Genomic DNA, 27,885 nt, shown 5'->3' with positions numbered 1-27,885 from the left:
AAATATAGAAGGATACTTTGGCCACGAGTCCAAATGTGGCTTAAGCATCTTTTTACTTAAAAACGCCCATTTTTTTAGAAAAATGGGTGTTTTTTAGAGAAATTTGTAAGCAGAGTCCTTAAAAATGACGCTATATTTTTATTTTTAGACAAAACTCATTATTTTCTTATGGGCCGACTATCCCAGGTGGTTTAATTTCGAGGTAATCTTTATTTTTTTTAAAGTTAAGATATTTAAGATGTCATCAAAAATTGGTTTCATTCACTTTTGCCATTTGCAACAATAACACTTTTTAAAAATAAATGTAGATAAAATTAAAAATGCCTCAACCTGCCAATCGAACTTTGAGTTATCTGATGGTGTTTCTTTCACAAAAATCTCATATGGATGATCTTAAAAGAGGATTTTGCAGCTGTAACTGCGTTTGTCATGATGTGTTGAACTTTTGTCATGATATTTTGATGTGTTAATCTTTTGAATACAACAAATATTAAATTGTTAAAGCCTCAAAATCAGTCAAAAAGTTAAAAAAAAGTTTTACAAAATTAAGTTATATCAGCTTTCAACTCCATTTATAAAGTTGCATTCTTTATATTGCATTATTTTTTGTGTAAGTTTGAGGACTTTGGCAAAAATAACTGGCACAAAACAATTGATGTAAGAATTTCTCAAAAACTTAGTTGCTAGTTTCCATAAAATATAGTTGCTTGTCTCCATAAAGGTTGGCTAAGTTGAAACTGAATCATATTAAAATGTTTAGTTTACATTTTTTTTGTTGCAAATTCAGTATTAGAAAAGCCAAACTAAAAAAAAAATCTAGTTTAATGAAAGTCCATTAATAAGATTTGTTTTCCAAGTAGCAGAAATATATGCACCACACTGTCCGTAAGACGTCAGTATGCTGTAATTCGTCGATATCGTTGAGATGATCTACATCACTAACTAATTAAAAATTCGTACAGTTTTGTTTGAACAGTTCATTTCATCTAACTAATTAAAGAATGGAACAATTATTTTTTCTTTTTGTGTAAACCATGCTTCCTGCCGTTTTTCCCGTAAAGTAGATCGTTTGTAATGACCCATTAACTTTGGCACTATCAACATGTGACAAATTGTTATTACATGCCACCTTTTCTTGATATCAATTCAATATAACTTTAATGAGGTATAAACCAAATCAACCGTAATCATATTTTTACTGTATGATTTGACAATCGGAGTTTAGAGGTCATAGCTAAACTGCCCTATAACTCAGTTATACAACAATTCTTGTAAACATATCCATCAAATTATTCGTAACTGCACCTTTTAATATGTTTGCTGGTGACTACAAGCACTCTATATCAACGGACGTATGCGGGAAATAAGGTTGATGGAACTAATAATATCATCTTTTTTAATTATTGGACTTTTAATTAACCTTAAGCACAGAAATCGTTTGCTTTCTAATGGCAAATACTGCAAAATCTCCAACCAGGATAACATATATTTTTTTAAAGATATAACTGTTTACATCGTTCGAAATGTTTTAGAATATAGAATAAAATGGAGAGTAAAAATTAATGAGTTCAGTAATTTGCAAGTGCCATCAAATTGTTGTGCAAATTAGTTAGCTTGGTAAGTGTGTCTTATTTGAAGATAATAGTCATTTCATGTTTTACTAATGATAATGAACCAAAATTTAGAAATAACAAAATATATCATAAAGTATGTTGCAATTTTTATGCGTTCATTAGAATAAATTATAGTTATAAGGAGCCGTTGCGCACTTTTGCTCTAGAGCCCTTTTGACAGGAGTGGAATGCAAAGCGCTAAGCTGATTGAATATTCTTGACAAATTTTTTATCCATTAAGCCACGAATATAAAGCATGTCCCTTGATCAATGGAAATCGGGCTTTACAATATACGGTTTCCGTAAACTTGCCAAAATTTGCGGAATTTGTGAAGTTTAAAGTTCACTGCAAATTTTTAAGTTCCGATGCAAGGTTTTCATATGAGAAAAGCATTCGAAACAAGAACGTAATCTAAAAATTGACCATTTGTAAATGATTCCTTTTAAAATTTGATATATTGTTTTATTAAAGCTCAGATATGCCTGACGGAAGAGTCTGTCCAGACCAATTTCGTGGTTATTTATGGAAATGGACAAATTACATTAAAGGTTATCAAAAAAGATGGTTTGTTTTAGCGAATGGATTATTATCCTATTACAGGTAGTAACTCGGTTAAATACTGATTTTGAAACTTTAACTCAAACTTTGTTAGTAAATCTAGTTTTTGTACAATCGTTACTAATTTAAGATATGATGTTTTAAATATTTTTCATAGTTAAATATTGTGTAAGTCTTTGAAGAAACACATTTTATAATAATAACTTAATAGGTATTATCATTAAAAGCAATGTATGTATGTATACATATATATGGGTCATTCCATGCCAAATTGACCAAAATTTTAGGATTTCAACATAGACCCTTTAAGATTTTGATGAATTTTAGTGAGTTTGTTAATATCAATGAGAAAAGCAATTCCTAAAAATTTCAGCATAAAATCTTTTGTTGTTCATAAGGTACAGTAGTTTGAAATTTCTGATTTTTCCAAAAATAAAAACTTCAGTGGCAAAAACATGTCTTGTTCATACTTTGAAGCTCTATATTTTAAAAACAAAATTTCAGAAAACCTACTAGTTTCTTTTATTGTATTCAACTCTTGACTTACTTTAATAAAACTTTGACATTGAATTCTCAAATGTCACATTTTTTCCATAATGGCTACCTAAAAAAGCTAAAAAATTGTTTGCAAATATAAAAAGTTGATTTTTGATGAGTCAATATACAAAATCTGCGATTTAAGAAGTGAAAAGAAATATTTCTTTAGTTTCTATATATGGTAGGCTTCCAAAATTTTTAAATTTACTGATAAGATACAAATCAGTAAAAAATTATAGACTTCTAAAAATGGCTGCGGCTAAATCTTAGGAAAATGTGCCTCCACTTCAAACCACTGGTAACCAAGGACCAACACTGGTTTTAAAATTTTTTTTTTTTTTTCTTCTAATTTAATAGACTTTGTTTCAGTGATTTCAGAAAAAAAATAGTGGATACTCATGGGGAAGTCACAAAATCAGAACAATGAAAATTGCCCAAAATGCATTAAAAACAATAAAAATAAAGTTATTGTTGTACTTTAGTTTGTGTTATATATTCTAATACAAAGTATGTATGAATTTAAAAGTGTTTCACAATAAGTACTAGAAATAAGTTTTTAACTAAGCTTGAATTAAACTCAGTTTTTAAATAGCCCTAGCTCTTTTACCTGCACCCTCCCCCCAACCCAACTATTTACTTTTTCACATTTTTGCCCAGAACTTAGAAAAAATTTGTAATTGGACACTTTTCATTAAATGGTGTGTCTGGTTTTATCTCTGATGTATGAGGTGCCTTAATACCCAAACACACCACTAAACATACACATAAAAACTGTGAAGTTTAGTTTTAAATGTCAGACAGTAAAAAGACTACATATAAAACTTACAAGTAGCTTATTAGGTTAAAATGAAAAAAAAAGACTTTCTAGTCTAATTTACCCAATATTTAATACCATGACCATAAATTTTGTAATATTTTTCCAATACACTCACTATTCCACCCCTCCCCATTAATTTGACTTATTTGATTATCATGTTCAAATTTAGATTACAACTTACACCAAGTTAATATAATAACTTATATAAGTTACTTGATTTGTCAACGCAATCCACAAATTGATTATGTAATAAAAAAATATTATCTAATAAACAATCAATATAAACATTGAATCTTTCAAATAAGTTTTTGCTAAAAAACCATGTTTAAAACAAATAAATCTAATTTATAATAACTTTGCTAAATTGTTATTTATTTATGTTACTTATGCTATTGTACGAATGTATTATTTCAGTTTTTTCTTGAGCTGATAGTTCATAGCATCTACCAGTTGTTGATTGAACTTTTAAAGATGAAGTTTTGCATAAAATGTGCATTATTGGAACCCAGCAAATATCTTCTTTATGTGGCCAACTAAAAATGTTTAACAAAATAGACTGCTTCATGAACTTGAAAAGAATATCTTGATTTTCTTCAGATATTTCCTTAATATTGCCTAAAAACCATTTTGCATCATAAACACATGCTACATTAATCCCTAATGAAAGAGAAGTAAGTGAAACCAAATGATGCATTTTAGAAAAAGTTACATTAGTATATATATTATCAAATGATACCCGTCTCATCTGTAAAGTAGTTAATGAATGTGGTATAAAACAATGGTGGTTTCTTGTTCCTGGAATTAATGAACAAGTAGCATAACGTTCTTCTAATTTAAACTTTATGCAATGTAATACAATTGCATCATTTGAAATGTATTGAAAATATATACCTTTAATATTTCGTCTACACCAATCATACATTTTTTCAGGTGAATTTATAGGATCTGTTAGTGATTGTAAACTGGCCCTAGCTACAAGTCTTTTGACAGAGCCCCCAATGCCATCACAAGTACTCTTTCCATGTGATGTAAAAAAAAGCCATTCTGCAGATACTTTATGATCTTGTTCATGGTGACATAAGTTAGATATGTTTTTATAATTTTTATATTGTGAGCCTGCACCATCACTAAGATAAATGCAGTGCTTAAAGTAAGGCATCAACTCTTTTAAATGTTTTATTACTTCATAAATGAAACAATGAACTGAGTTTGTATTGTGTTAATCTGAAATAATACAAACACTTTTACATTTTATCATACTTTCTTCCATATTGTAAATAACAAAAGGATGTATTGTTGCTTGACTGTTGTTCCAATGGAAACCTTGTACTGCACCTTGAATTACAAAACTGTAATTTTCAGCAAAGTCTAGTAATACTAAAATATGATTACTTGGTAATGTTATTTTTAGATGCTGCAAATATGCTGCTTGATTTTTAGCTATATAATGAAGATCTCTTAATTGGTCTAATTTTGTTGACAAGCTTTTTCAATAAAATCATCCACTGGAAGAGTTAGTATAACTATATCATGTATTTATTGGCTTTTTGTCACTGATTAAAGATGATTTCTTCCAAGCTCTGTTTATCAAATAAAGCAGTAAGATACTCTTTCAGTGTGTTGGTATCTGGGCAGTTATCGCAACTGTGCAGCATGCAATCTTGATTTCTTAAGTCATATGCAACTAATGTCAAGAGGTCTTTATACTCTAAAGTATCTGGTATTTTTAATGCTAAAAGTTTTGCATTTTGGTGGTACTCACAAACACATACTGAATGGGGGCCTGAAGCACCTTCAATAGGAATACACCACTTAGTTCTAAGTTCACAAAACTTAGAAAACCCAATCTTGACAACTTTGGAAATTTTAATGAACTCTAAATAAAGTTCTTTTATATCAATTAATAGAAGTCTTTTATGAAAATGTTGTCTTTTACCATTAACTTGGATTGAGACATACTGTTTCATATCTGGACACATTTGAGAGTATTCATCTGATTAGTAAAACTCATGAACTTGATTTTTTACTTTATCACTAATAGATCTTCTGTCTTTTTTAGATGGTTCTGCCATTATGCCACACATTTGTTTCAAATTCCTTGCAGCTTTTATCATTCTAAGGGAAGCAGAAAAATAGTTTTGTGCATAATTAATGCTCCAACTCTCAGGAACCAAAGTCAGTAATTTAAGTTTTTCTGATTTCAAAGAAACATCAAACTTTGCTTTAATTAATTCCATTAATGAATCCAAGTCTTGTTTACTTTTGCAACACAGCTCTTTTTTTTTTTGGTTCATTCTTAATTAAATCTAGAGAAACTCCCAAAACAGATACTATTTTCTTTTGGGTTGTAGTATGGATTTTGTTCATTTTTCTTTTTTAACACAATGATAAAACATTAAAGAAGCCATTATCTTTTAGAAAATTAATTAAGTAATAATTTATATATGTCAAATTTTTTTTTAAATACTTTTTAACTTAACTTTGTGTTTGTTGAATGGATCACAACAAAAGCTTCCATCATACAAAGTCTCAAATCTATCCAAGTAGACCTTTTCATGGTGATTACAAATACTTTGAATATGATTTACTTTACTCCACAAGTGTACAAGTTCTTTTTTTGTTAATTCCTCAAAACCTTTAATTTTTTTGATTTTGGTAAATTTTACTTCATGACAATAATAATTTTATGCAGTTATAATTATAATTATGAATGGCAAGTGCATTGCTAGATCAAACTCAATGTTCCAGTCAAAGATTGAGTTAGATCTAGCAATGCACTTGCCATTTATTTTTTATTACTACCTAAAAAGATATATTTAAAAACAAGTTTTGAAACTAAGGTTTCCATAAGTTTTGGCACAACAAATATATAGGAGTTGATAAAATTTGTAAATAAATATATATATATATATATATATATATATATATATATATATATATATATATATATATATATATATATATATATATATATATATATATATATATATATATAAAGAAAACTCAATAATTTGCTTGTTTTTTATGTCACAGCTTTTAAATGTGTATGTTGAATTCTTTGTTTGTGTATATAGACACTTCATACATCAGACGTATTTCTTTCTAAGTTCTGCGCAAAAATGTGAAAAAGTAAATGGTTGGGATTGGGGGGGGGAGGGTGCAGGTAAAAGAGCTAGGGCGATTTAAAAACTGAGTTTAATTCAAGCTTAGTTAAAAACTTATTTCTAGTACTTATTGTGAAACACTTTTAAATTCATACATACTTTGTATTAGAATATATAACACAAACTAAAGTACAACAATAACTTTATTTTTATTGTTTTTAATGCATTTTGGGCAATTTTCATTGTTCTGATTTTGTGACTTCCCCATGAGTATCCACTATTTTTTTTCTGAAATCACTGAAACAAAGTCTATTAAATTAGAAGAAAAAAAAAAAAAAATTTTAAAACCAGTGTTGGTCCTTGGTTACCAGTGGTTTGAAGTGGAGGCACATTTTCCTAAGATTTAGCCGCAGCCATTTTTAGAAGTCTATAATTTTTTACTGATTTGTATCTTATCAGTAAATTTAAAAATTTTGGAAGCCTACCATATATAGAAACTAAAGAAATATTTCTTTTCACTTCTTAAATCGCAGATTTTGTATATTGACTCATCAAAAATCAACTTTTTATATTTGCAAACAATTTTTTAGCTTTTTTAGGTAGCCATTATGGAAAAAATGTGACATTTGAGAATTCAATGTCAAAGTTTTATTAAAGTAAGTCAAGAGTTGAATACAATAAAAGAAACTAGTAGGTTTTCTGAAATTTTGTTTTTAAAATATAGAGCTTCAAAGTATGAACAAGACATGTTTTTGCCACTGAAGTTTTTATTTTTGGAAAAATCAGAAATTTCAAACTACTGTACCTTATGAACAACAAAAGATTTTATGCTGAAGTTTTTAGGAACTGCTTTTCTCATTGATATTTACAAACCTACTAAGTTTCATCAAAATCTGAGGTGGTCCATGTTAGACCTTGGTCCGTTTGGCATGGAATAACTCATATACATATATATACATATATATATACATATATATGCATATATATACATATGTATACATATATATACATATATGTATACATATATATACATATATATATAATGTATATATGTATGTATGTATGTATGTATGTATGTATGTATGTATGTATGTATGTATGTATGTATGTATGTATCTATGTATGTATGTATGTATGTATGCATGTATGTAAATTTTGGAGGCCCAGCATTAAATAGGAAAAAGAGCAGAAGTATTACCAAGTTTGTAATATTTATTATTGTTATCACTGAAAGTGTTATGATTTAGTTTTTGTACAAGAATTTGTTTTATATTTTAAAATCATTTATCAGAAGAAAACAAAATTTTTTTAGGTCTCCAGCAGAGATGAATCATACTTGCAGAGGAACAATAAATCTAGCTGGGGCATTTATTGATACTGTTGACTCTTGTTCTTTTGTGGTTAATGGTGGAAGTCAAGTGTGGCATTTACGAGCAGGTTCTGAAATAGAGCGTCAACGATGGGTTACTGCATTAGAGCTTGCCAAAGCTAAATCAATTAAGAATCTTGCATCTGGTACATTTAGAATTTATTGTAGTTTTCCTTAATTGTTCTAACAATTGCAGGAAATCTATCACTAAAAGATGCATTCATAAAATTCTAATACTTTTCAAAAAATTACATTTGTTTGCAATATTTCTTAATTTCCATATATTGCGTTTGAGCAGAGATATATTAATTTCCATATATTGCGTTTGAGCAGAGAGTCATTTAAACTATATACATACCTAGTGCAAAAGATATATTATTCAAAAATCTTAAAAATTACACACTCAAAATGATTTCTTTTAAATTAACTTTACATAATTACTTTCTAACTCATTTTCTAAATACTAAAATTTTTTAATTGTCTTTTGAATGAGATATGTTTATGCTTTTAATTTTTTCATCCCTGTTTAATTTGATGAATATTAACTTATTTCAATCTTTGCAAATATATGTTAATTTATATCAAGAAACTTGTTTTTTAATTATTTTAAAAGTTTATATTACAAAAACTAAAAATTTACCGTCTCTTGAAGTTGGGATTTTCTTAACCTTCCATACCTCACTTTGAGAGATCACAATAGACATGGTATAGAATCATCCCATAATTTACCATAAAAACAGTTATGGTATTGTCTGTCAAAATATAATCAGTCATATTTTAAAGCCAAAATGCAACATTTTAGTTCTATAGGTATTAATATGCATCGCTGATGGAATTTCGACTTTGGAATATAAAACAGGTTGAAGTAATTTATTTATAATTACTTTTGTTGTTGACATAATTTCAAAAATTAAAGGTAATCACTGACTCTATCCTCATTACTGCTCTTTTACCTATAGTACTTTTTTCTTTAAATGAATTTCCGACTCTTTACTTGATGTTATTCTGAAGAATATATGTAATTTGAAAAGCTTTTTTTAATGCTTTTAGATAACAAACAGGGTTGTTTGCATTATGCATCTATATTATTATTTAAGCTGGTCTTATGTTTTTCAACATCAGTTTATTGATTAACCACCGCTAGTTTGTATTATATTAATGTGATTTTAGATGATGATACTGATAGTGACTCTGAAGAAGAAATCACTATTAAAGTAATAGTCAGCAAGTTAGATGATTTGACAATAAGTAATAACCTTGTAAACAACCATGGTGGCGCACTTCAAAAGGCAATCAGTGATTATGTTGAACGCAAAGACTGTCGTATTACTGGAGAGAAAAAAACTAAGGAAAATAAAGACATGTCCGAGCAAAGTCTTAAGTTAATTAATGAAAAAGCTCAACTCTTTAGAATCACATCAAATGCAATGATGACAGTAAGTTAAGATTTTGATTTATATCTTTATTGCTTGTGTTCATCACACATGATCCACACCAAGATATTCTAACTCAAATTTGTGTCATATTGCTACTTTTTCTTAAAGATAAAAATTGCTCAAAAAAAAAAAATTAAAGTAATTGTGCCTTTGAAGTCAATATTTTTCAAAACCGGTTTGTAAAAAGCAGTTGCTAGCAGTAAATTATCTTTTAAATTTATTTGGAATAACAAATTAGAACTGCTATTGTGAATATAATTTTCATAGCTTATTTCCATGTTCATATCTTTTTTAGAATGCCTTATTAACAACCAAGTTTTTGTATATAGTGATTCTATATTTCATGTAATAATGGTTGAGAAAGCAAAATATATCAAATTTTAACCTATGAAAAGCATTTCAGAAAGATCCCCAATATTTCAAATTTAAAAAAAAAGTGTGTTTTCAGACCCGAAAATGCCACTTTTTTAGAATCTAAGGATTTCACATTTTTATAGATACTCACGTGAAACTTTTATCTAAACAAAGATGGCTGAGATGGTTAAATATCATTTTTTTAAAAATGATGTTCTAAGCAAAAACATCTTTTGTTTTTAAATATATAAGTTTCCTAGTTTTACAGTTTATATTGTTATATTAAGTTTTTACTGTTATATCCAAGGTTTAATATCCATTTTTTAATGTGAAGGTTCTTCTACCACAATCTCTATTAACTTCAATTTTCTCTTCTTAGCTGGTATGCTCTTTCCTTCAATTTTTCTTTTCTTCTTTTTTTTTCTTGCCATGTAAAGAGCTTGCTTTATATCTTCATCATGGCCAATAAAAATAAAGTCTTTTAACAAAAGTTCCTTTCAACAGCATTATTCACAACATGGAGATTGCAAAAAAACTGTTTGAACTCTTTATAGGGGCGGTGTTCTTTTTTCTGCTTGTCATTCTAAAGTATTTTGAAGGTCAATTTAGATCCTAAATTTACCCAAAATGTTCTGCTAAATCTCTGGTCTTTATCTAAATTTAGTTTGGAAATTTTCAGTTTATCATACTTACTGGCAACTTTAGCACACTTGCTCAAATCAATAGAGCATCAGCTATTCCTCTCCTTTCCTTTTCAGGGTCTCCATAATTTAAAAAGCTGAACAGAATATTAGGTGAACTTTGTTTTTTCTTCTGGCTATATTATCATAATCTTTTTTGGTCTGATGAAATAAAGAATTAGTCCAGCTCATGTTGGGGAGTTTTCCTGTTCAAGAAGTGTTGAACAGACCTTCAGAGATTTCTGAGTTTTTTTGTTTTGTTTTTGTTTTTGTCTTGTGGCTCTAAAAATTAAAATTCTCTATATTGGTATTTGAAAAGTTAAAATGTCAATCTTTAAATTAAACCAATCATCCTGAAGCTTCTTGCACAGAGAATGATCTGCATGTTGTCTACCTTAGAAATACTTTTGATATGATGTTCAAATTTATGCTGCTTTTAAGGAAGGTATAAAATAGGTCCTTGAAAATATTTGTTTCATCTGGTAGAAACTTTTCTTTGCGCTAGTCTTTGAAACTGTATTATCAAACAACAGACCAACAGTTTTATCTTTTAGTTTATTTGATTTAAGAAAGTCTGTCATTATTTATGACTAGTTTTCTCTTTTGCAACTAAATGTAAGGGATATTTCTAGCAGAGTATTTTTGCCTATACAATAAACACTTACTGCTATTCTTTCACTCATTAATCTTCTTACTTTGGTAAGTTCCTGAAAAATTTAACCATCAAAATGGAGTATTATTGTTGATCTTTTAAAATCTTTCATTAAATCATGAAAAATACATCTTTAACAAATATAGCCTCCTTTGCTGTTTCTTGTATAACATTTTTTTCTGCAATCCTTTAGACATTTGATTAGGACAACCCTTTTTAAGTGAGGCCATTGGTTTCTACTACTTGAGAAGAGTATCACTTTTGGTCTCTATTAGATAGAATTAATGGAGGATGTCTTTTTTGTTCCTAATTGCCTTAGTTAAATTTTTGAGATTGGTTTTGCTTTAACGTTTCTTTGTAGCTTTTTCCTTTTATTACAAAAATAGCTAGTATTATTTCACTTAATACGTAACATGCAATTATGCAAGTTATCACTCTGCTTTTATTGTATTATGTGCTTTGTTCTTTCACAATTTAACAGGGAGCTTTCAGAATATTATTTGTGGTGTCCTTCATCAATTAGTAGTTTTTTACTATGTTAATAAAATGAACTATAACTATTTATATTGTAACCTTTTTTTTTTTTTTTGTTTTTTTTTATCTAAAATAAATATTTATTATAGGATAATCCTGTTTTTTATTTACAGCATCATTTTGGTAAAAATATTATCTATTGTTAAAAATCTGTAAATTTGTAATTGTTTTTTAAAAACAAGAATTTCAGACAAAAGGATAATTAAAATACAAAATATATGACAAAACATATGACAAAATATATGACAAAATGTATGACTGCTTCCAGCAATAATTTAGATATTCTGATCTTTATGAATTTGAAAAAGATAAAAGTTTAGAAAAACATTTATTGTGGATATCTTTAATGTTAAGAGATTCTCTGATGGGACATCCTGTTAATATTGTTTTTGTGTATGTATGTATGTATGTATGTATGTATGTATGTATGTATGTATGTATGTATGTATGTATGTATGTATGTATTTATGTATGTATGGGTCATTCCATGTCAAATCAACTAAAAAAAAATTAATTCGGCACCATACCATCTTAGATTTTGCTGATTTTTGGAATACAAGCTTGAATTAATAAAAGGAAACTTCACTCCAAATTTTAGTGTCTGACTCCTTACGGTTTCAGAGATACTGATACTTGGTCCCAGTCTCTTTTTTGACTATTTTTTTCAGCGCCATTTATTTTTTAGGCTTATTGCATGACACAATTAGCTTTAACTTATAAAATACTTGTTTAATAGTGGTAAAAATTTCTATCTAACTATTTTTTAGGGTGAGGAACTCAAAAATCATGGGTAAAATACACAAAAATTTAAGCTTCTATATGAAAATTCAATTTCAAAATGGTGTAACACTTTTCGTAAGTTTTTTGATGCCCCGTACAAAAAAATGTTTATCTCGAGATGCCTAAAAGATAAAATTCTGAAATTTTTTCCTAATGTTCTATATGTAACAAACTCCATAATACAAAAAAACTGCAAGGGTTTTTTTTTTTAAATCAGATTTATTCGCATTCAAAGTCTTATAATAATAAACCCAAAAAATTTCAAAATTACACTAAAACCATGAAATAATTAAATTGCAATGAGAAAAACTAAAACTAATAGGCAATAAGAATTGACAATCTTCCACATTTAATAAAAATAAAAAATCTTTGAAAGATAACAAATTAGTTCTCTGGTTTAAAGTTTGCCCAGCTATCTTCAATGCTCTGGTGATCTATTTCACTGATTTTGTATTGTCTTCCTGTAACAGTTGTTGGAATATTAATCATTAACAATAAGTTTGTTGATGGAACCCAGCACACATCATCTCTAGAAGGCCAATAATATGACCTTGAAGGGTAACATGGATGCATGAATCTAACTAGAAAGTCTTTATTTTCAACATCAGTTTCCTCAACTAGTCCGATCCATGGATTGTTATCATATATCAAACATACAAACGCGCCAATGCTTATATTAGACAAGAATTCTTTAACAATTTCATCAGTTTGAAAATTAAAAACAAATGAATACTCCAATTGTTCAGAAACAATTTTAGTTCCAATTTTTGTGTTACTTATTGGAACAAAATTGTGATAGGTGCGAGTGCCTGGTAATGTTTTTGCAGTTGCATATCTTTGCTCCATTTCACTTCGAATTATTGTGTTTGACTCCTTAGATATGTAATAAAAATTAATTCCTTTGATTTCGTTTTTGCAAAAATTAAACATTGCAGATGCTGTAAGAATATGATTTGTTGTTGTTCAATGAAGGCTAGCAATTGAAGTTAGTCTTTTTACAGTCCCGCCAATACCATCACAGGGTGATTTACCGTGACTTGTTGCAAAGAAAGACCATGTACATTTCATACCAAAATCTTGTTCATGGTGGCATATATTTATGAAGTGTTTGCAGTTTTTGTACTGGCCAACACACCCATCTGAAAAGTAATGGGCAGTTTCTATTTGATGAGAAATATTGCTTTTAATATGTTCAATTGCTAGCTTCATCACATGATAAACCATATCTACATCATGCAGTAAATCATCTGAGATGAAACATAATGAATCACATTTGAGGACATTATTTTCTTTATAATAAATTACTGTTGGATGCAATGTTGCTTGAATTTTGTTCCAGTGAAAACTTTGTATTTCGTCTTGTACAACAAACTCATAATTTTCTGAGAAATCTAAAAGGACAACAACCTCAGTACTACTTAACTCATTTTTTAACTTTCTTAAAGAAGCAGCTTGACTTTTTGCAATGTAAGAATGAACAGTAAGTTTTTGTAATTTATTTTTCAAAATATTAATAAAGCTACTTGTCGTTTCTGTTAGACTTAATAGCTCAGATCGGTCTGTTGCTTTCCATTGTTTATAATCTATACAATAATCATCATCTTCATCAATATCGTCTTGAGAGTATAACTCATTTTCAAGATAATGTACTAATGCAGAATCTTCTGGGCACATAGGGCAACGATGTATCATGCAATTCTTGTTAGCCCTACTACAAACAAGCATATCAATAAGTTCGTGATAATCCTTTGATAATTCAACTGCACTAATCATTAACTTAACATTTTGATGGTAGGTGCACACACATACTGTATGCGTACCAGATGCTCCTACTGTAATGCACCATTTTGGACGATGTGAGCAAAAGTTAGAAAAACAAGTCTTTATATCTGGATAACAGGTTTTAAACTTTGCATATAGCTCTTTTAGATTTGAGAGAATCAAACGTTTTTGCATGTGAGATCTTCGAGCTATACTAACAAAATCTTTTTTACCAGACATTAGTCTGCTATTTTCATCATTACAATAAAATTCAATAATTTTATCTACTGATTCTTGAGGTGTTTTCTTTCCTTTTTTTTTTTCAGGAAAAGATAAAATACCATTTTTCTGGAGCAATTTGCGTGATATCTGCACCATGTAATTAGTAACATTAAATTCTTTTTCTATATCTTTGTGTGACCAAGAAATTGGAACCAGTGTTAGTAGTTGAATTTTCTGATTACGATTGGAAATTAACATTTTTTCTTTGATTTTTCTAATAAGTATATCCATGTCATTTGCTTTACCTTTGACTTCCTTAGATAATTTATTGAAGGAATCTTCTTGGCTTAACTCTTCAGGATCTATATTTAAAGTCCTTGCAATGCCTAACTTTACTGTTTTTTGAACATGTAACAATTTTTTTTGCCAAGAGCAACTCTAGAGTGACTATTTACTGCATGCATTTTGAGAGGACTTATGTTCATAATCGTCAAAGAAGAATTAAGATTTTTTTTTAGCAACTCGTTTATATTAGGATCATTATCTTCATCTTCATAAACCTGGCTACAAGTTGGTTCCATTTGTCCATCATCCTTAAATGACATAAATTTAATCATACATGAAGGACATATCTTTTCTCCAGGAATAACATTAATACCAATATTTTTCAATTTCCTAGCAAGTTGCATATTAATTTCTTTACATCCTCCTAAAAACATAAGTGATAACTACTGCTTCAGTAAATATTTTGTAAAAATATATATAATTTATATAAAATTACAATAAAGTTTTCAAAACGTTTCATGATTAAGTAATAATACCTTTTCTTCTTTTTCCTTTGTGTGAATTAAATGGATCACAGCAAGTTATGTGGATTGCCGAATAACGTTTTAAATAAACATATTCATGGTGTAGGCAAACCATTGCATTTTCATCATATTGAATGCCAGAACGACTAATTATCAAGTCTTTTTCAACATCATTAAGACTTGAAACTTTCTTGATATCATGGGATTTTACATGTTTGTTTGTTACAAATTTCTTTATTTGTTATTCCAATTGAACATATTTCTTTATCATTCATATTTTTTAGTTCTGTAAGAAACAATTTTAAAATAATTATTGTTTGAAGATTTGAAAATAGAAAATCCTTTAGCTATTAAACATAATGATCTTAGATGTGAAATGCAAACAAGTTTATATGTTAGAACTGCACCTGAGACAGCAAGATTCTAAAAATCTTTTAAAAAAATGCAAAAAATAAATGCAAATAATTTTTTTTCATTATAAAATAAAAATTTTTTCCTAATTTTTTTATAAAACTTTGAATAAAAATAAATCTGATTTTAAAAAAAAACCCTGCAGTTTTTTTGTATTATGGAGTTTGTTACATATAGAACATTAGGAAAAAATTTCAGAATTTTATCTTTTAAGCATCTGGAGATAAACATTGTTTTGTACAGGGCATCAAAAAACTTACGAAAAGTGTTACACCATTTTGAAATTGAATTTTCATATAGAAGCTTAAATTTTTGTGTATTTTACCCATGATTTTTGAGTTCCTCACCCTAAAAAATAGTTAGGTAGAAATTTTTACCACTATTAAACAAGTATTTCATAAGTTAAAGCTAATTGTGTCGTGCAATGAGTCAAACAAATAAATGGCGCTGAAAAAAATAGTTAAAAAAGAGATTGGAACCAAGTATCAATATCTCTGAAACCGTAAGGAGTCAGACACTAAAATTTGGAGTGAAGTTTCCTTTTATTAATTCAAGCTTGTATTCCAAAAATCAGCAAAATCTGAGATGGCATGGTGCCAAGCATAAATTGAATTGAGCTGGAATGACCCGTATGTATGTATGTATGTATGTATGTATGTATGTATGTATGTATGTATGTATGTATGTATGTATGTATGTATGTATGTATGTATGTAGTTTTGTTAGGAGGCTTTGCTTCCACATTCTATGTGGAAGTTGTATTCCAGACTACTTACATAACATTTGTTGGTTTAAAGTTGGTAAAAAGTTAAAGCATTGGATATGAAGTTGCTTCTTGTTTAACTAAAGTAAATGTTGATATAAGTTAAAAAAAAAACAGCATTAAATGTTTGCTTACTAAGAAATAATTCTAAATAAATTTTAAGTAAATGTTTTTCTAAACCAGTAAGTAAGAAGCCTTAGACTACAGTTGCTATAATAAAAAAATAGCTGTTTTTTTTTTTAAAAAAATAAAGTTTTTTTAAAAAAACTTAACCAAATTTAGTGCCTGGTTTTTTCTCAAAAAATATAGTTTAGCTAAACTTGTGGAAGAATGAGTGTCCTAATGGAACTGGTTGTTTTATTTGAATAGTGTTCTGTGTTTTTAAAAAAATTAAGTTAATTATGTTTTTTAAATTTTATTTTCTCTGTAGTTCATCTCAATGTACGCAAGTTTTTTGGAACATCTATCAATAATTTTTCACCTTTTTGTGCACAAGTATTTGTTAAGTTAAATGCAATATTTTATTGCTTCTTCAAAAAAGCAATCTTTTTTCAGTTTTCAAATCTAATCTGTATAATTTTTAAAAGATATAATCAACAAAACCAGCATAAAAAATCTTGTTTATTAAAGCGGGAATCTAAAAAAATAATTTGAAATCAGGTTTTTGAAAGTTATTTTCAAAAACCTGATTGAAAAATGTTCAGTTTAGTTTTAAAAAGTAACAGACAAATTGTCTTAAAGTTTAAGAATTCTATTATTAAAAAAAGGTGTTGTTAAAAATTAATTATGAATGTAAGCATTTCAATTGTTTTGCTAAAAAAAATCTCTTTTCTGTGACTTTGTCAGCTTTTGCTTTTTTTTCAATACTTATTAAAGCAGTTCAGCAGTTTTTTCCTGACTACAGCAATCCAATGTTCTCATCACTCAAATCTTGCAACTTTTATTATTTACTATTATGTGGTATATTTATATAGCTACAGTTTTAAATTTAAAAACTGTTTGAAATAATTAAACTAATCAAAATTATTTTGGAGAAAAATAAATCTCTTTAATTTTATACTCAATTTATGGTGGTAGGTAAGTCTGAAAATGTGGGTTAAAAAAATGCATTCTTATTTATAAGTCATCATGATTTAAAAAATCAAAAATGTTTCTGTTAAAGCAAGTGTCATGGGATAAACTGTTATTGTTATCAGATAAAAGTGGTTGGTTCAACACAGTGAAGGTGCTGGCTGAATTGATTAATATAAATGTAACAGCTGTTACTTCAACATCATTTTAAAGAAACCCTTGTGTGAATGTAGTATTTAAAAACTTTAAAAGATTGATTTTCAAGCACACATGTTAATTTGTGTAACATTTTACATAAAACTCATACTTATTCATACTTGTTTATTTTTTATGTATTTTATTTTATGCATTATATTTACTCATATTTTTAGTAAATTATATTATGAATATTTTTTGCATAATTATACACATGTGTGTAGCATACATATGTGTGTTAATACACAAATATATTCATGCATGTATCTGTGTGCACACACATACCTTTTTTGATCTTTTTTTTTTTATTTTATTATTTTTTTATTTTTGTTTTTTTTCTCTTAAATGTTTTTATTTCTCTGAAATTTTTTTTTGATAAAATTATTTGTTGTTTAATCAAATATTTGATCCTGGTGCTTTGTTTTATAAAAAAGCTTCCTTCTTTTGATGAGTTAAAAGATAAACTACTAGTGACCAAAAAAAGTAAGTAATCGTTTCTTAAAAGTTTCAACTCTTACAGATCTTAATAACTAATCCTATTGATAATGGATTCTGTTTTTTTTTATCTGAGTTATTGATAAATTGTTATCACTCAACTATTGCTATTCAGTTTTTAAATGGTTTGAGCTTTTCAAATAACAAGAATTTGTCTTTAATCTTTATTCCCTATTATATTTTTTGTGTGTTTCTAAATAATCTCTAGAAAATGCATTACTTACATTCCCTTTGATGGTTCTTGCTAATTTTTTTTACTAAATTCAAATTTTTTCAGTTACAAGTTCTTTTCATCTAAATAACAAGGTTTTCAAGTTTTTATCTAAGAAATCAAATGAACTGTTAAAAAAACAAAGAAAACTGTTTTTCTACATCAAGTAAATGAAATCAATGTTATTTAAAAAGCAAAAATATTTCTAAAATAAGAAGCATTAATGAGCTAAAGATATTGGTAAAATTAGTATTTTAAAATGCATAAGGACACTTGTTGCAAAATATCAAAGTTTTAGAGATGCATTGCAATAAATAGAAAAGCATGTAAATAAATAATTCTATATGCTCATAAGTTAATAATACTGTATATAATAGATAAAATATTGATGAATTTGGTGCAACCTTTTTTAAAGTTAAAAAATTTGTTAAGATTAGTACTTCTACAAGTTTTTGTTCATGACAGTATTATTAGCTCATTTTGTCTTATTGTTGCATAACTTGATATAATGTGAAAAGGATTACAAAATTGTAAAAAATCTTTGATTACCTGTTAATTTATTTATAAATTTTATATTTAGCAGATTTTTCAAGTTTGTTAATGTCTCTTTTTTTAGTTCCTGAAAACTTCTTTTTTTAATTTAATTTTTCATAAAAATATTTACAGTTTGACATATGAAAAAAGGATGAGGAGAGTCAAAGTTCAGATGTTTCGTTCTTAGTTCTTATTACTCTTTACAGTCTTTTGTTGCTGTGAGCAATCATAGAAACTATTTCCTGATTAAAAATCATTCTAAACATGGTACTAGCAGATTGATAAGGTTATTTTAATTGAATTTTAAAGATGTAAAATAATTTTGGTGTGCACATTTTTATGAATCCACTTAAAAGTGCAGAGAATCTTTATTATAGTTTTCTTTTTTTTGGTCACTTTTTTTTTTTGTTGATTTGAAAAAAAAAACAGGATGGAAAAATATTTTCAAAAACCTAATGATATTTAGACAATAAATTCAGCATGAAAACAAAATTCATTTAGTTTTTTAGAAAAACAGACCTACTGATGTAAAGATATTTCATCACTATGGCTCAGTGCAACGAATGGTTTAGACATTTTCAAATGAATTTTATTTTGTTAATAATTGATTTATTACCATAATTATTTACCTTACATCATAAAATTTTGAAATTTGTAAAGTTCTCTTTAGAATGCTGGTTAGATAATAAACCAAAAAAAAATTTACAATTTTTTTGACATTAATTTGGTGTTATAAGTTGATTGTTGTGTTATAAGTTAATTTTCATAAAGAATTAAAATAAACTATATGGGTATAAAATACTTCTCTATATGTTTGTTGATCCCTGATAAGCCAACGCCATTTCTTCAATGGATAAAACCATACTGAAGTTAGAGCTCTGACTCCAATTTTTTCCTCCTGCTCAAAAAATCTTTATGCATTTAATGGAAGGAAATATTTTTGTCTTGTATTTTTAGGCGTGTACAGACTTTTTAGAACTTGCAAAAACCTATGAAAAAAAATTCACTCGTCTTATAAATGTTGAGCGTGGTAAACGGATGCGATTGGAGGAGACTGTTGAAACTTTAGCAAAACAACACATACAGTTAGAACGAGCTTGTGAGATAGAGAAAGTTAAAGAGAGTTATAAATCTGTGGCCCATTTAGAAAATACAGAAAATCCTATCATATTACCATTAGGAGTTAGTTCTCGTGAGGACGGTTCTGAGGAAGAAGATGACCATTTTGAAGATGCCATATCTGATTTACCTGAACCTTTCTCTACTTACACATCTACTAACAATGAAATAGTAAATTTTATGACTGAAAATTTTGAGGAAGATTCAATCTCTGCTAATGACAATACGTCTGTTGATTTATCCTTGCAGCAATCAAAACATTTTATGGATTTAGAAATTAAACGAGCTCATTCTGATCAAGCCATCAGTGATCCAAAGCCCAGTGGTCATAAAAGATGGTTATCTGAAGATGTTACTGCTGGAACATTTGGAATGGTAAGATTTAAATATTAGTTATCCAATCAGTTCAAATTTTTATCTAAATTTGTAAGTTGGAAATATTTTTAAAACATTTTACTTTTCAGAGTAAAAAATAAGTTTTACTCTTCCCAATTATTGACATTTTAAACATATTTTACCTATTTTTTTATTTATTCAAGCTGCATAAGATCAATATAAAAAAACAGCTTAATTATTTCAAGTCATCTAAACTGTTTCAAAACATCATCTTGCAACAAGCAATCCTTTAGACTTTTAGCATAATAGTTAGGTTAGTTTTTTTGTCATGCTATTTCTCTCAAGCTCATACTTTTAAACTCCTTTTTCATTATTTCTTTTTTGGCCAAATTATCTTTTTATGAGCAAGAAAATGCCTGGTAGTTTATTTAATTTTTTGCTGGTTACTAGTGCATACAAAGTTACCTGTTCCTTTCAAAGTTAAAGTTGTATAACTGATGACCAAATATTTTTTTTAAATGCATCTGTTTTGTCAAGGCTCAAATCTGCAAGAAAATATTCCAATTTTAAAACTTCCTAAATCATTAAAGTTGTGAATCAAGGAATTGAGGTTGTTTCAGTAGGCTTTGACTACATATGCTGTAGCCAAATAATGATTTGTATATAGTTGTTTTGTTTTTATTCCATTAAATCAGCCTACAAACAAACAGGGTCGCAAGAGAACTGCTAAAATTATTTTCTTTAAATCTTTTGGTTTTGGTTTTGAAAATGCTTTTTCAGCTACTGATAATAAAATTTCAATAAAAAAAATACGTAAAAAATAATTTAAATCAATCAAGTGTGATTTAATTAAGTTAAACTCCAGTATATTTAAAATAATGACCATGAAACATATATAAGATCGGAAAGGAACTGTTACTTTTAAGTTTTGTTTTATATTTTTCAAGTCAATACAGAGATACTATTGCAGTTAGTGATAAAGTTTATTCAAAAGAACTTACATCTTTTGGGGTTTTTATGTTACCAATCCTTCAAAAAAGATAGTCCAGTAAAGGTATTTCTGAAATGTTTAAAGTGACAAAAATAGTTGACTTTGAAAAAATAACCCTAAAGGATGGAAAAGCTATTGCAGTTTAAATTTTAAAATTGATTTTTGAAAAACAACAAAAGTGCTCCATTTCTTCTTTTGTTGTCTTCAAATGGTATTTGAATAAAATAAATCCTAAAAAAAAAGATATTATGAAACATCAGATTACTGTTTTAAAAAATAGTTGGTTTTGACCAAGTTTGTTTGTTTAGTCAAGTTTGGTCAAAATACAGTAGGAATGAATACAGCACTAATTGTATAATGTGGAAGTAGGTCATTTTTTTATTTGCTTTTTAAAAATGGTTAAAACATTCAAAAGCATCAAATTTGGATCACATTTTTTAAAGCATGTGTCATCAGCATGTTATTCTATTGGTTTAGTTTTTTTGATCTGCCCTCCTGGAAACTGTCTAGTGTGTATGATTCTTGTTTTAGCCTTGAAAAAAAGTTGTCTTGTAATCTTAAGATATTTATGATAATTTCCATTAATTTTTTTGTGGCTAGTTAAGTCATTTTTTACTTTAGTTTTGTTTCTTTTAGCTGGATATTAGTAAAAGCAAATATCGAACACATATAAAAAATCGTCCAAATGTTAATTTGAATCTTTGGAGCATCATGAAAAATTGTATTGGAAAAGAACTCACCAAGATTCCTATGCCAGTAAAACTTTATACTTCAGTTTTTTGTATTTTTGTTAATGAAGTTGATAATTTAGCATATTTTCATCCTTATAGGCAAACCTTTTTGAGCCAATAGCAACTATCATATCAAAATAATTTTTTTTGAAAAATAAATTCTTGTAAGTGTTATAAAAGTATGCAGTTCTTATAAATTTTTAAATAAAAAATTACTTTATACATCCCTGTTAACTATTTGAGAACTTTACTAAAAGATTGGCTTTTTTTATAGCCAAAGTTTTTTTTTGTTGAAATAGTTTAATGTGTTTTCTTAGGTAAACTTCAATGAACCTCTCTCAATGACACAACGGTTAACTGAAGAGCTTGAATACTCTGACCTTTTAGACAGAGCAGCCTGTTGTGAAAATTCTCTTGAGCAGATTTGTTATATAGCTGCGTTTTCTATTTCTTGTTATGCTTCTACTGCAGTTCGAACCGGTAAACCATTCAACCCTCTACTAGGTGAAACATATGAATGCGATAGAAATGAAGATCTGGGGTGGCAGTCTCTTGCTGAGCAGGTATGTATTTCTCCTACCTTTTTTCTATATATGTTTTATGTTCTATTTGAATAAATGTATCTGTTTCTTCTTCCCAAGTGGCTCTTTGAATATTGAAGTTGCTGCAAGTTTGATTTAAAGTTTTATGAAAAATGTATAGCTTTATAGCTCAAGAGCAGAATGACATTTTTTTTTTTATTCTAAATACTATTAAAATAGAAAAGTGTTTTTTTTTTATTAGCTTGTCATTTGTTATTTAAAGTCAAATAAATAAAATGCAAACATATAAAATAATAATTTAAAAACACTGGAGTCAAAGAACCATCTTAAACAAATGAAAGCAAATACTTATTTTGTAAAAAGTTCCTTTGTTTTTTAAACATTAGTATAAATAATCATCTTAGAAATTTAATGAGGAATTAACTTCCTAAGAAGATCTTGTACAACTTTGGTAGGTAACTGCTTTAAGTGCTCAGTACCAGACACCTTGACTTCTCCCAAATTCTTTGGGCTGTCTTTTACTATTTATTTGTCTATCAATGGTTAAAATTTCTTGACACAAAAAGTCAGAACTACTACTGGCCCCTGCCAAGTGACTTTATGGATCAAGACTTCGTAACATGATCATTTTTCCATGTGACTAGGTGATTTATATTTTAGAAAAATGTTATGAAGGTTAAGCTCACTTAGTAAGTCAGTTGATGGCAGTTATTGTTTTCAATCGTGTCAATGCAGTAATTTTGTTTGATGCAATTGCTAAAATAATTTAAAGCAACCAACCCTGTAATAAATCTTTTCAATGAAAGTTGTTGTTTGCTGTTTTAAACTATTCTGAAGTTTGAAACACTTGCGTGATGAATGCATGCTTTTGGTAGATCAATAAATCCTGGTATTCGAAGGACAAAAAAAATCTTTGTTCCTACAATAAAGATTTTTGTTAGAGAACAATTGTGACTTGGATTTGTTAAAGTTATAAAGTAGAAAATGTTTCTTAAAACTGTATTTAATGCTTAAGTGTTATTAAGTGTTATTAAGTATTAACTTAACCAATCTCTTTTGTTTAAACTCTAATGTGGCCCCATTTAGTTTTCCTTTGACCTTTTTAATTTTCCTACAACTAGCTCTAAGAGATTTATCAACTTCAATCTTTGACAATTTAAGAAGTTCACCAATAAGACAAGGGTTCTTATAGTTGCGTTATATAGTCTACAAGCTTACACAGTGCACAAGTATAAGCACTTAATTTTAAAAGACCCTAAGTCCAAAAGATTTTGTGTTTTTATTTAACTGAAAATTTCTATAAATCTGAAAAAGATCCTACAAATGATCAAAATTTTATGAAAAATATTCTTACAGCAATTAAAATCACTTAATTGATCTTAATTTTCGGTAAGCCCTAAAATTAAAGCATTATTTTTTAAAATGGAGAAAATGTTCTACTGAGAAAAAAAGAGTTTGATTATGGAAAATAATTGTATTTAGAATCACTTGTATTGCTAAATATTTATATGGTAAATTAATCATAATACAAATAGAAGTTCATATCAATTTTTTTAATATGAATTTCTGTGCATTATAATTAACCTATAATACAATCTTATCAATTTTTTTCCTGAACTTTGCCTTTCATCCTAAAATTAAATAGTTATAAAAGTAAGTTTAGTCAAAACATTAAGTTTTAGGAAATCTGAAATTTTGAAAATTTATTACAAACTTATAGTCCTCTTATATAATATAGCGTAAAAACTTTTGCTCAATAAAAGTAATTTTTTTTATAGAGAAAAATAGATTTGTCAATAACACTATTGCTGGTTATTGCAGAACATGTTGCAAATCTATTTTCTTTTACTATTTTTTAACCAGCATTTTCTCATTCCTGGGTGTTATTTACTTTTTTCGACCGCATTTTCCTTGTCTCTGAACACATAATGGAAGGCCATTTTTCAATTTGTCTTAGATTCGTGTTACGGTGCGTCTTGATATATCACATTTTCTTGATATTTCACTTATTGAGGAATGCTTGTTGGTCATAAGATATTGAATAATTGCTTTTTTTCAGAACTAATGTCTTTTTTCCCACTTTGTAATTTAGAGCTTTTAAACAATTTATTTTTACTAAAATTATTTTAAGAAATAAAAATTGGATTTAATAAAAAAATACATAATAAAATATTGAAACAATTGCTTAAAAATTGTTTCAAAGTATATTATAATACAAATCTTATGTAATTAAATAACAATGGTTAAAAAAAACATCACTACACTTAAAAAAATATGAAATCAGTATGTATGACAAAAATGAATTTTATGAATTAAACAGGTGCCACTTATTCCCCTGAAATTGTTGTCACCCTGAATATAATTTTATATTTCTAAAAGCTTGAAAGTGTTAAGTTAAAAACAAAAATATATAAATCAACTAGTAACAATATTGCAATCAGATTTAAATGGCACCAAAAACATTAAATCCTCAAAAATTAACAAAGTTGGTAAGGTGGGCTAATAACTTGATCAGGGACTCTGTGTGTGTGTGTGTGTGTGTTTGTGTGTGTGTGTGTGTTGTGTGTGTGTGTGTGTGTGTGTGTGTGTGTGTGTGTGTGTGTGTGTGTGTGTGTGTGTGTGTGTGTGTGTGTGTGTGTGTATCTGTGTGTATTAGTTTATTCAATGATTGCTTTATTTGTTTTAACTTTTACAGGTGAGTCATCATCCACCATCATTGGCTCATCATGCTGAAGGACGTGGCTGGACTCTATGGCAGAATTTTACTATGAGCAGTAAGTTCAGAGGAAAATATCTGCTTGTTTCACCCATTGGTACTGCTCATTGCAAGTTCGCAAAGTCTGGTAATCACTACACATGGAAAAAAGTCACTACTACTGTTAACAATATAATTGTGGGAAAACTTTGGATTGATCAGGTATTGACTAAAGTTACATTAATTCATTATCATACTTAGTAACTAACTGCTTTTTATCACTTTTCAAACATTAATATTTATTTCAAAGTTGGTAATTAGCAGATAAATAGTGACATTGTGACAGAAAATGGAAAAATTTATTTTAAAGTTTTTAATATGAATTTTTTGATTAATGATTTATATTATGTTGTTTTTCTAGTCTGGAGAAATGGATATTATTAATCATACAACAGGAGAAAAATGTAACCTTAAGTACCATTCATATAGCTACTTTTCAAGGGATGTTCCGAAGAGGGTAGCTGATTTTAGTACTAAATACTGCTATTGTAATATTATAAACACGACTATCGTTTATGAACCATTTTTTGTAAAAGCGCTTATGTTTTTTTTTCACAAAGGTAACAGGTTGTGTATTTGACAAGAACAATGTGACTCGTTACGTTCTATCTGGAATTTGGGACCAAAAAGTTGATTGCGCCAAGGTCATTTACAAAGAACCTAACGTAGGAAATGGAAAGCAGCCGCAAGGAATACCCACTTCTAAGTCTGGCAACCCAAATACATTACCAGCTCAACTGTTATGGGCAAAGAAACCCTTGCCGTAAGGTTTTTTTGTTATTCATTTTTGTGATTGTTAATTTCTGTATCAATAAAAGCAGCAGATTAATACTTTTTACTGATCTTAAAATTGAATTGAATAATTCGATCTAATAATTCGACTCAAATTTCAGGCTGTTATCTTTAGTATTATTATTAACATTGAAAAACTTTTGTAGCGCTGGAGCCAAGCAAATGTACTACTTTTCTGAATTCACATGCTCTTTAAATCAAGAGGAGAAAAATGTATGTCCGACTGATTCTCGACTTCGCCCAGACATCCGCCTAATGGAAGAGCAAAATTTTGACGAAGCAAATACTGTAAAGTTAGCTCTCGAAGAGAACCAGCGACTTCGCCGACGCCAACGGGAATCTGATGTACAGTTAGCTGGGCAAGAAGGTCATGTATGCGAAACTTACAAACCGACTTGGTTTGAATACACTGAAGACGAACTTTCTCCAGATGTAGGTATATATGTATATAAAGGCGGCTATTGGGAGGCAAAGGTCAAACAAGACTGGAGTCATTGTCCAGACATATACACCATATCAACTTCAACAACAGGATTGTAAATTGAAATCTTTTTAAAAGGATTTTACGAGTTACAGTTGGTTGAAATCCTCTTGACATGTTTTATTGCTTGGAGCAATCCGCTAATTAATTTAAGTGCTTTCATAGATTAAAGCACTATGAATGGTGTGATTTGATTGGTTGGAGCATTTCGAATGAAATGTTTCAATAGCTGGAGCATTTTGAATCGATTGATTTGATTGGTCAAAGCTCATTGGTTGCAACATATTGAATGAAGTTATTTTATTGGTTTGAGAGAAATGGATTCTTTATGGGATAGTATTTAACACATATTAGCATACATTGTATGCAAATCCTCCCTTTTTCCCTAAATATTAGCTATTAAAAAATAGAATTTTGTAAAATAAGGAAATGCCACTTTTCAGTAAAATTACGATTTCTTATTTTTCTTGTTTTCTAATTTTTCAGAAAATTAACGAGATCAAGATTTTTCACCAACTCCATATTATTTTTTTAATTATGATTTTTTACTGTAAAAAAAATTATGCAATTTATGCATGATGTCAATAATTAGCGTGTTTTACTTGGTACTTGAATATATATATTCTGCGCTAGAGTTCGAGATTAAGCGGTTAAATTAATGCGTTATTTCTTTTGCGAATGTTATTTTGTTTTGTTTTTTTTTTGTTTGTTTTTTTTCTATTGAAAAATTTCGTTAGACATTTTTTTGTGGTTGCAATTTGTAGAATCTAAAGTTGTTCTTTATATTTTTATCTCGATGTTGTGGTTTATAAGTATTGGTCAGCACGGAATTCGGATTATATATTTTTACAAATATTCTGCTAATATTAAAATTTTATTGGAGCTTTCGTAATTTATCTTCGAAAAGAAACGTAATGAACGAAATACTGTTTTCTTTCTCTCCCGACTTTTATTTTGTATCGTATCCGCTAAACTTGCGAAACTTACTAAGATTCAACCTTTTCTTTGGCCAAGTTTTTTATCTGTTCATTTTCATGGCCTTTTTTAAAGACAAACCTTGATAACAATTGGCTGAGCTCTTTGATTCTGGGCTTTTTATCGCTCTATATACACAGACTTTTTAAACGAAAATTTTTTTATTTTTAAACCGTTGAAACTCCTCTTGAAAAATAGTTGGTTATTAAAACTCGCAATGTCACTAAAAGACAACAGCAAATTTTAACATTCATTA

The 27,885-nt window shown here is 28.1% G+C and overlaps 1 protein-coding gene and 2 pseudogenes across 5 annotated transcripts; 1 reads left to right on the top strand and 2 right to left on the bottom strand.

Annotated features, from left to right (window-relative positions):
- Nucleotides 1-141: 141 nt before the first annotated feature.
- LOC145188747 (oxysterol-binding protein 1-like) lies at nt 142-27,578 on the top strand. Of its 4 annotated transcripts, XM_090088703.1 has the most exons (10): nt 142-2,214; nt 7,943-8,145; nt 9,170-9,435; nt 19,865-20,401; nt 21,990-22,109; nt 22,402-22,647; nt 25,322-25,543; nt 25,743-25,838; nt 25,942-26,144; nt 26,320-27,578. In XM_090088703.1, exons 1-10 carry the CDS (start codon nt 2,093-2,095, stop codon nt 26,711-26,713), a joined length of 2,409 nt encoding a protein of 802 aa, XP_089944829.1. In that variant the 5' UTR covers nt 142-2,092; the 3' UTR covers nt 26,714-27,578. The 4 variants fall into 4 exon arrangements, with proteins under 4 accessions (XP_089944829.1, XP_089944830.1, XP_089944832.1 ...); XM_090088704.1 differs by lacking the exons at nt 142-2,214; nt 7,943-8,145; nt 9,170-9,435 and adding exons at nt 16,648-18,150; nt 19,040-19,174; XM_090088706.1 differs by lacking the exons at nt 142-2,214; nt 7,943-8,145; nt 9,170-9,435 and adding exons at nt 16,648-18,150; nt 19,040-19,193.
- Nucleotides 3,894-5,820, bottom strand: LOC149889245 (uncharacterized; annotated as a pseudogene).
- On the bottom strand, nt 12,635-15,674 carry LOC149889244 (uncharacterized; annotated as a pseudogene). Its single transcript, XR_016452916.1, has 2 exons — nt 15,240-15,674; nt 12,635-15,127 (listed from the first exon to the last, which is right to left on the bottom strand). The product of XR_016452916.1 is annotated as an uncharacterized LOC149889244 (transcript).
- Nucleotides 27,579-27,885: the final 307 nt, after the last annotated feature.

Source organism: Hydra viridissima, unplaced genomic scaffold, assembly GCF_058129835.1.
Source record: "Hydra viridissima isolate aposymbiotic clone 2 unplaced genomic scaffold, HvirCarnegie_v1 scaffold_5, whole genome shotgun sequence".
Taxonomy (NCBI): domain Eukaryota; kingdom Metazoa; phylum Cnidaria; class Hydrozoa; order Anthoathecata; family Hydridae; genus Hydra; species Hydra viridissima.
The sequence above is the reverse complement of the archived record's forward strand: the minus strand, read 5'-3'. Positions and strand labels throughout refer to the sequence as shown.

Bases quoted from the DNA above. Each gene is read 5' to 3' on its own strand.
- LOC145188747 (XM_090088703.1), top strand. From the start codon at position 2,093: ATGCCTGACGGAAGAGTCTGTCCAGACCAATTTCGTGGTTATTTATGG. The intron at 2,215-7,942 runs GTAGTAACTCGG...AAATTTTTTTAG, and splicing joins GGATTATTATCCTATTACAG to GTCTCCAGCAGAGATGAATC. The intron at 9,436-19,864 runs GTAAGTTAAGAT...TTGTATTTTTAG, and splicing joins CATCAAATGCAATGATGACA to GCGTGTACAGACTTTTTAGA.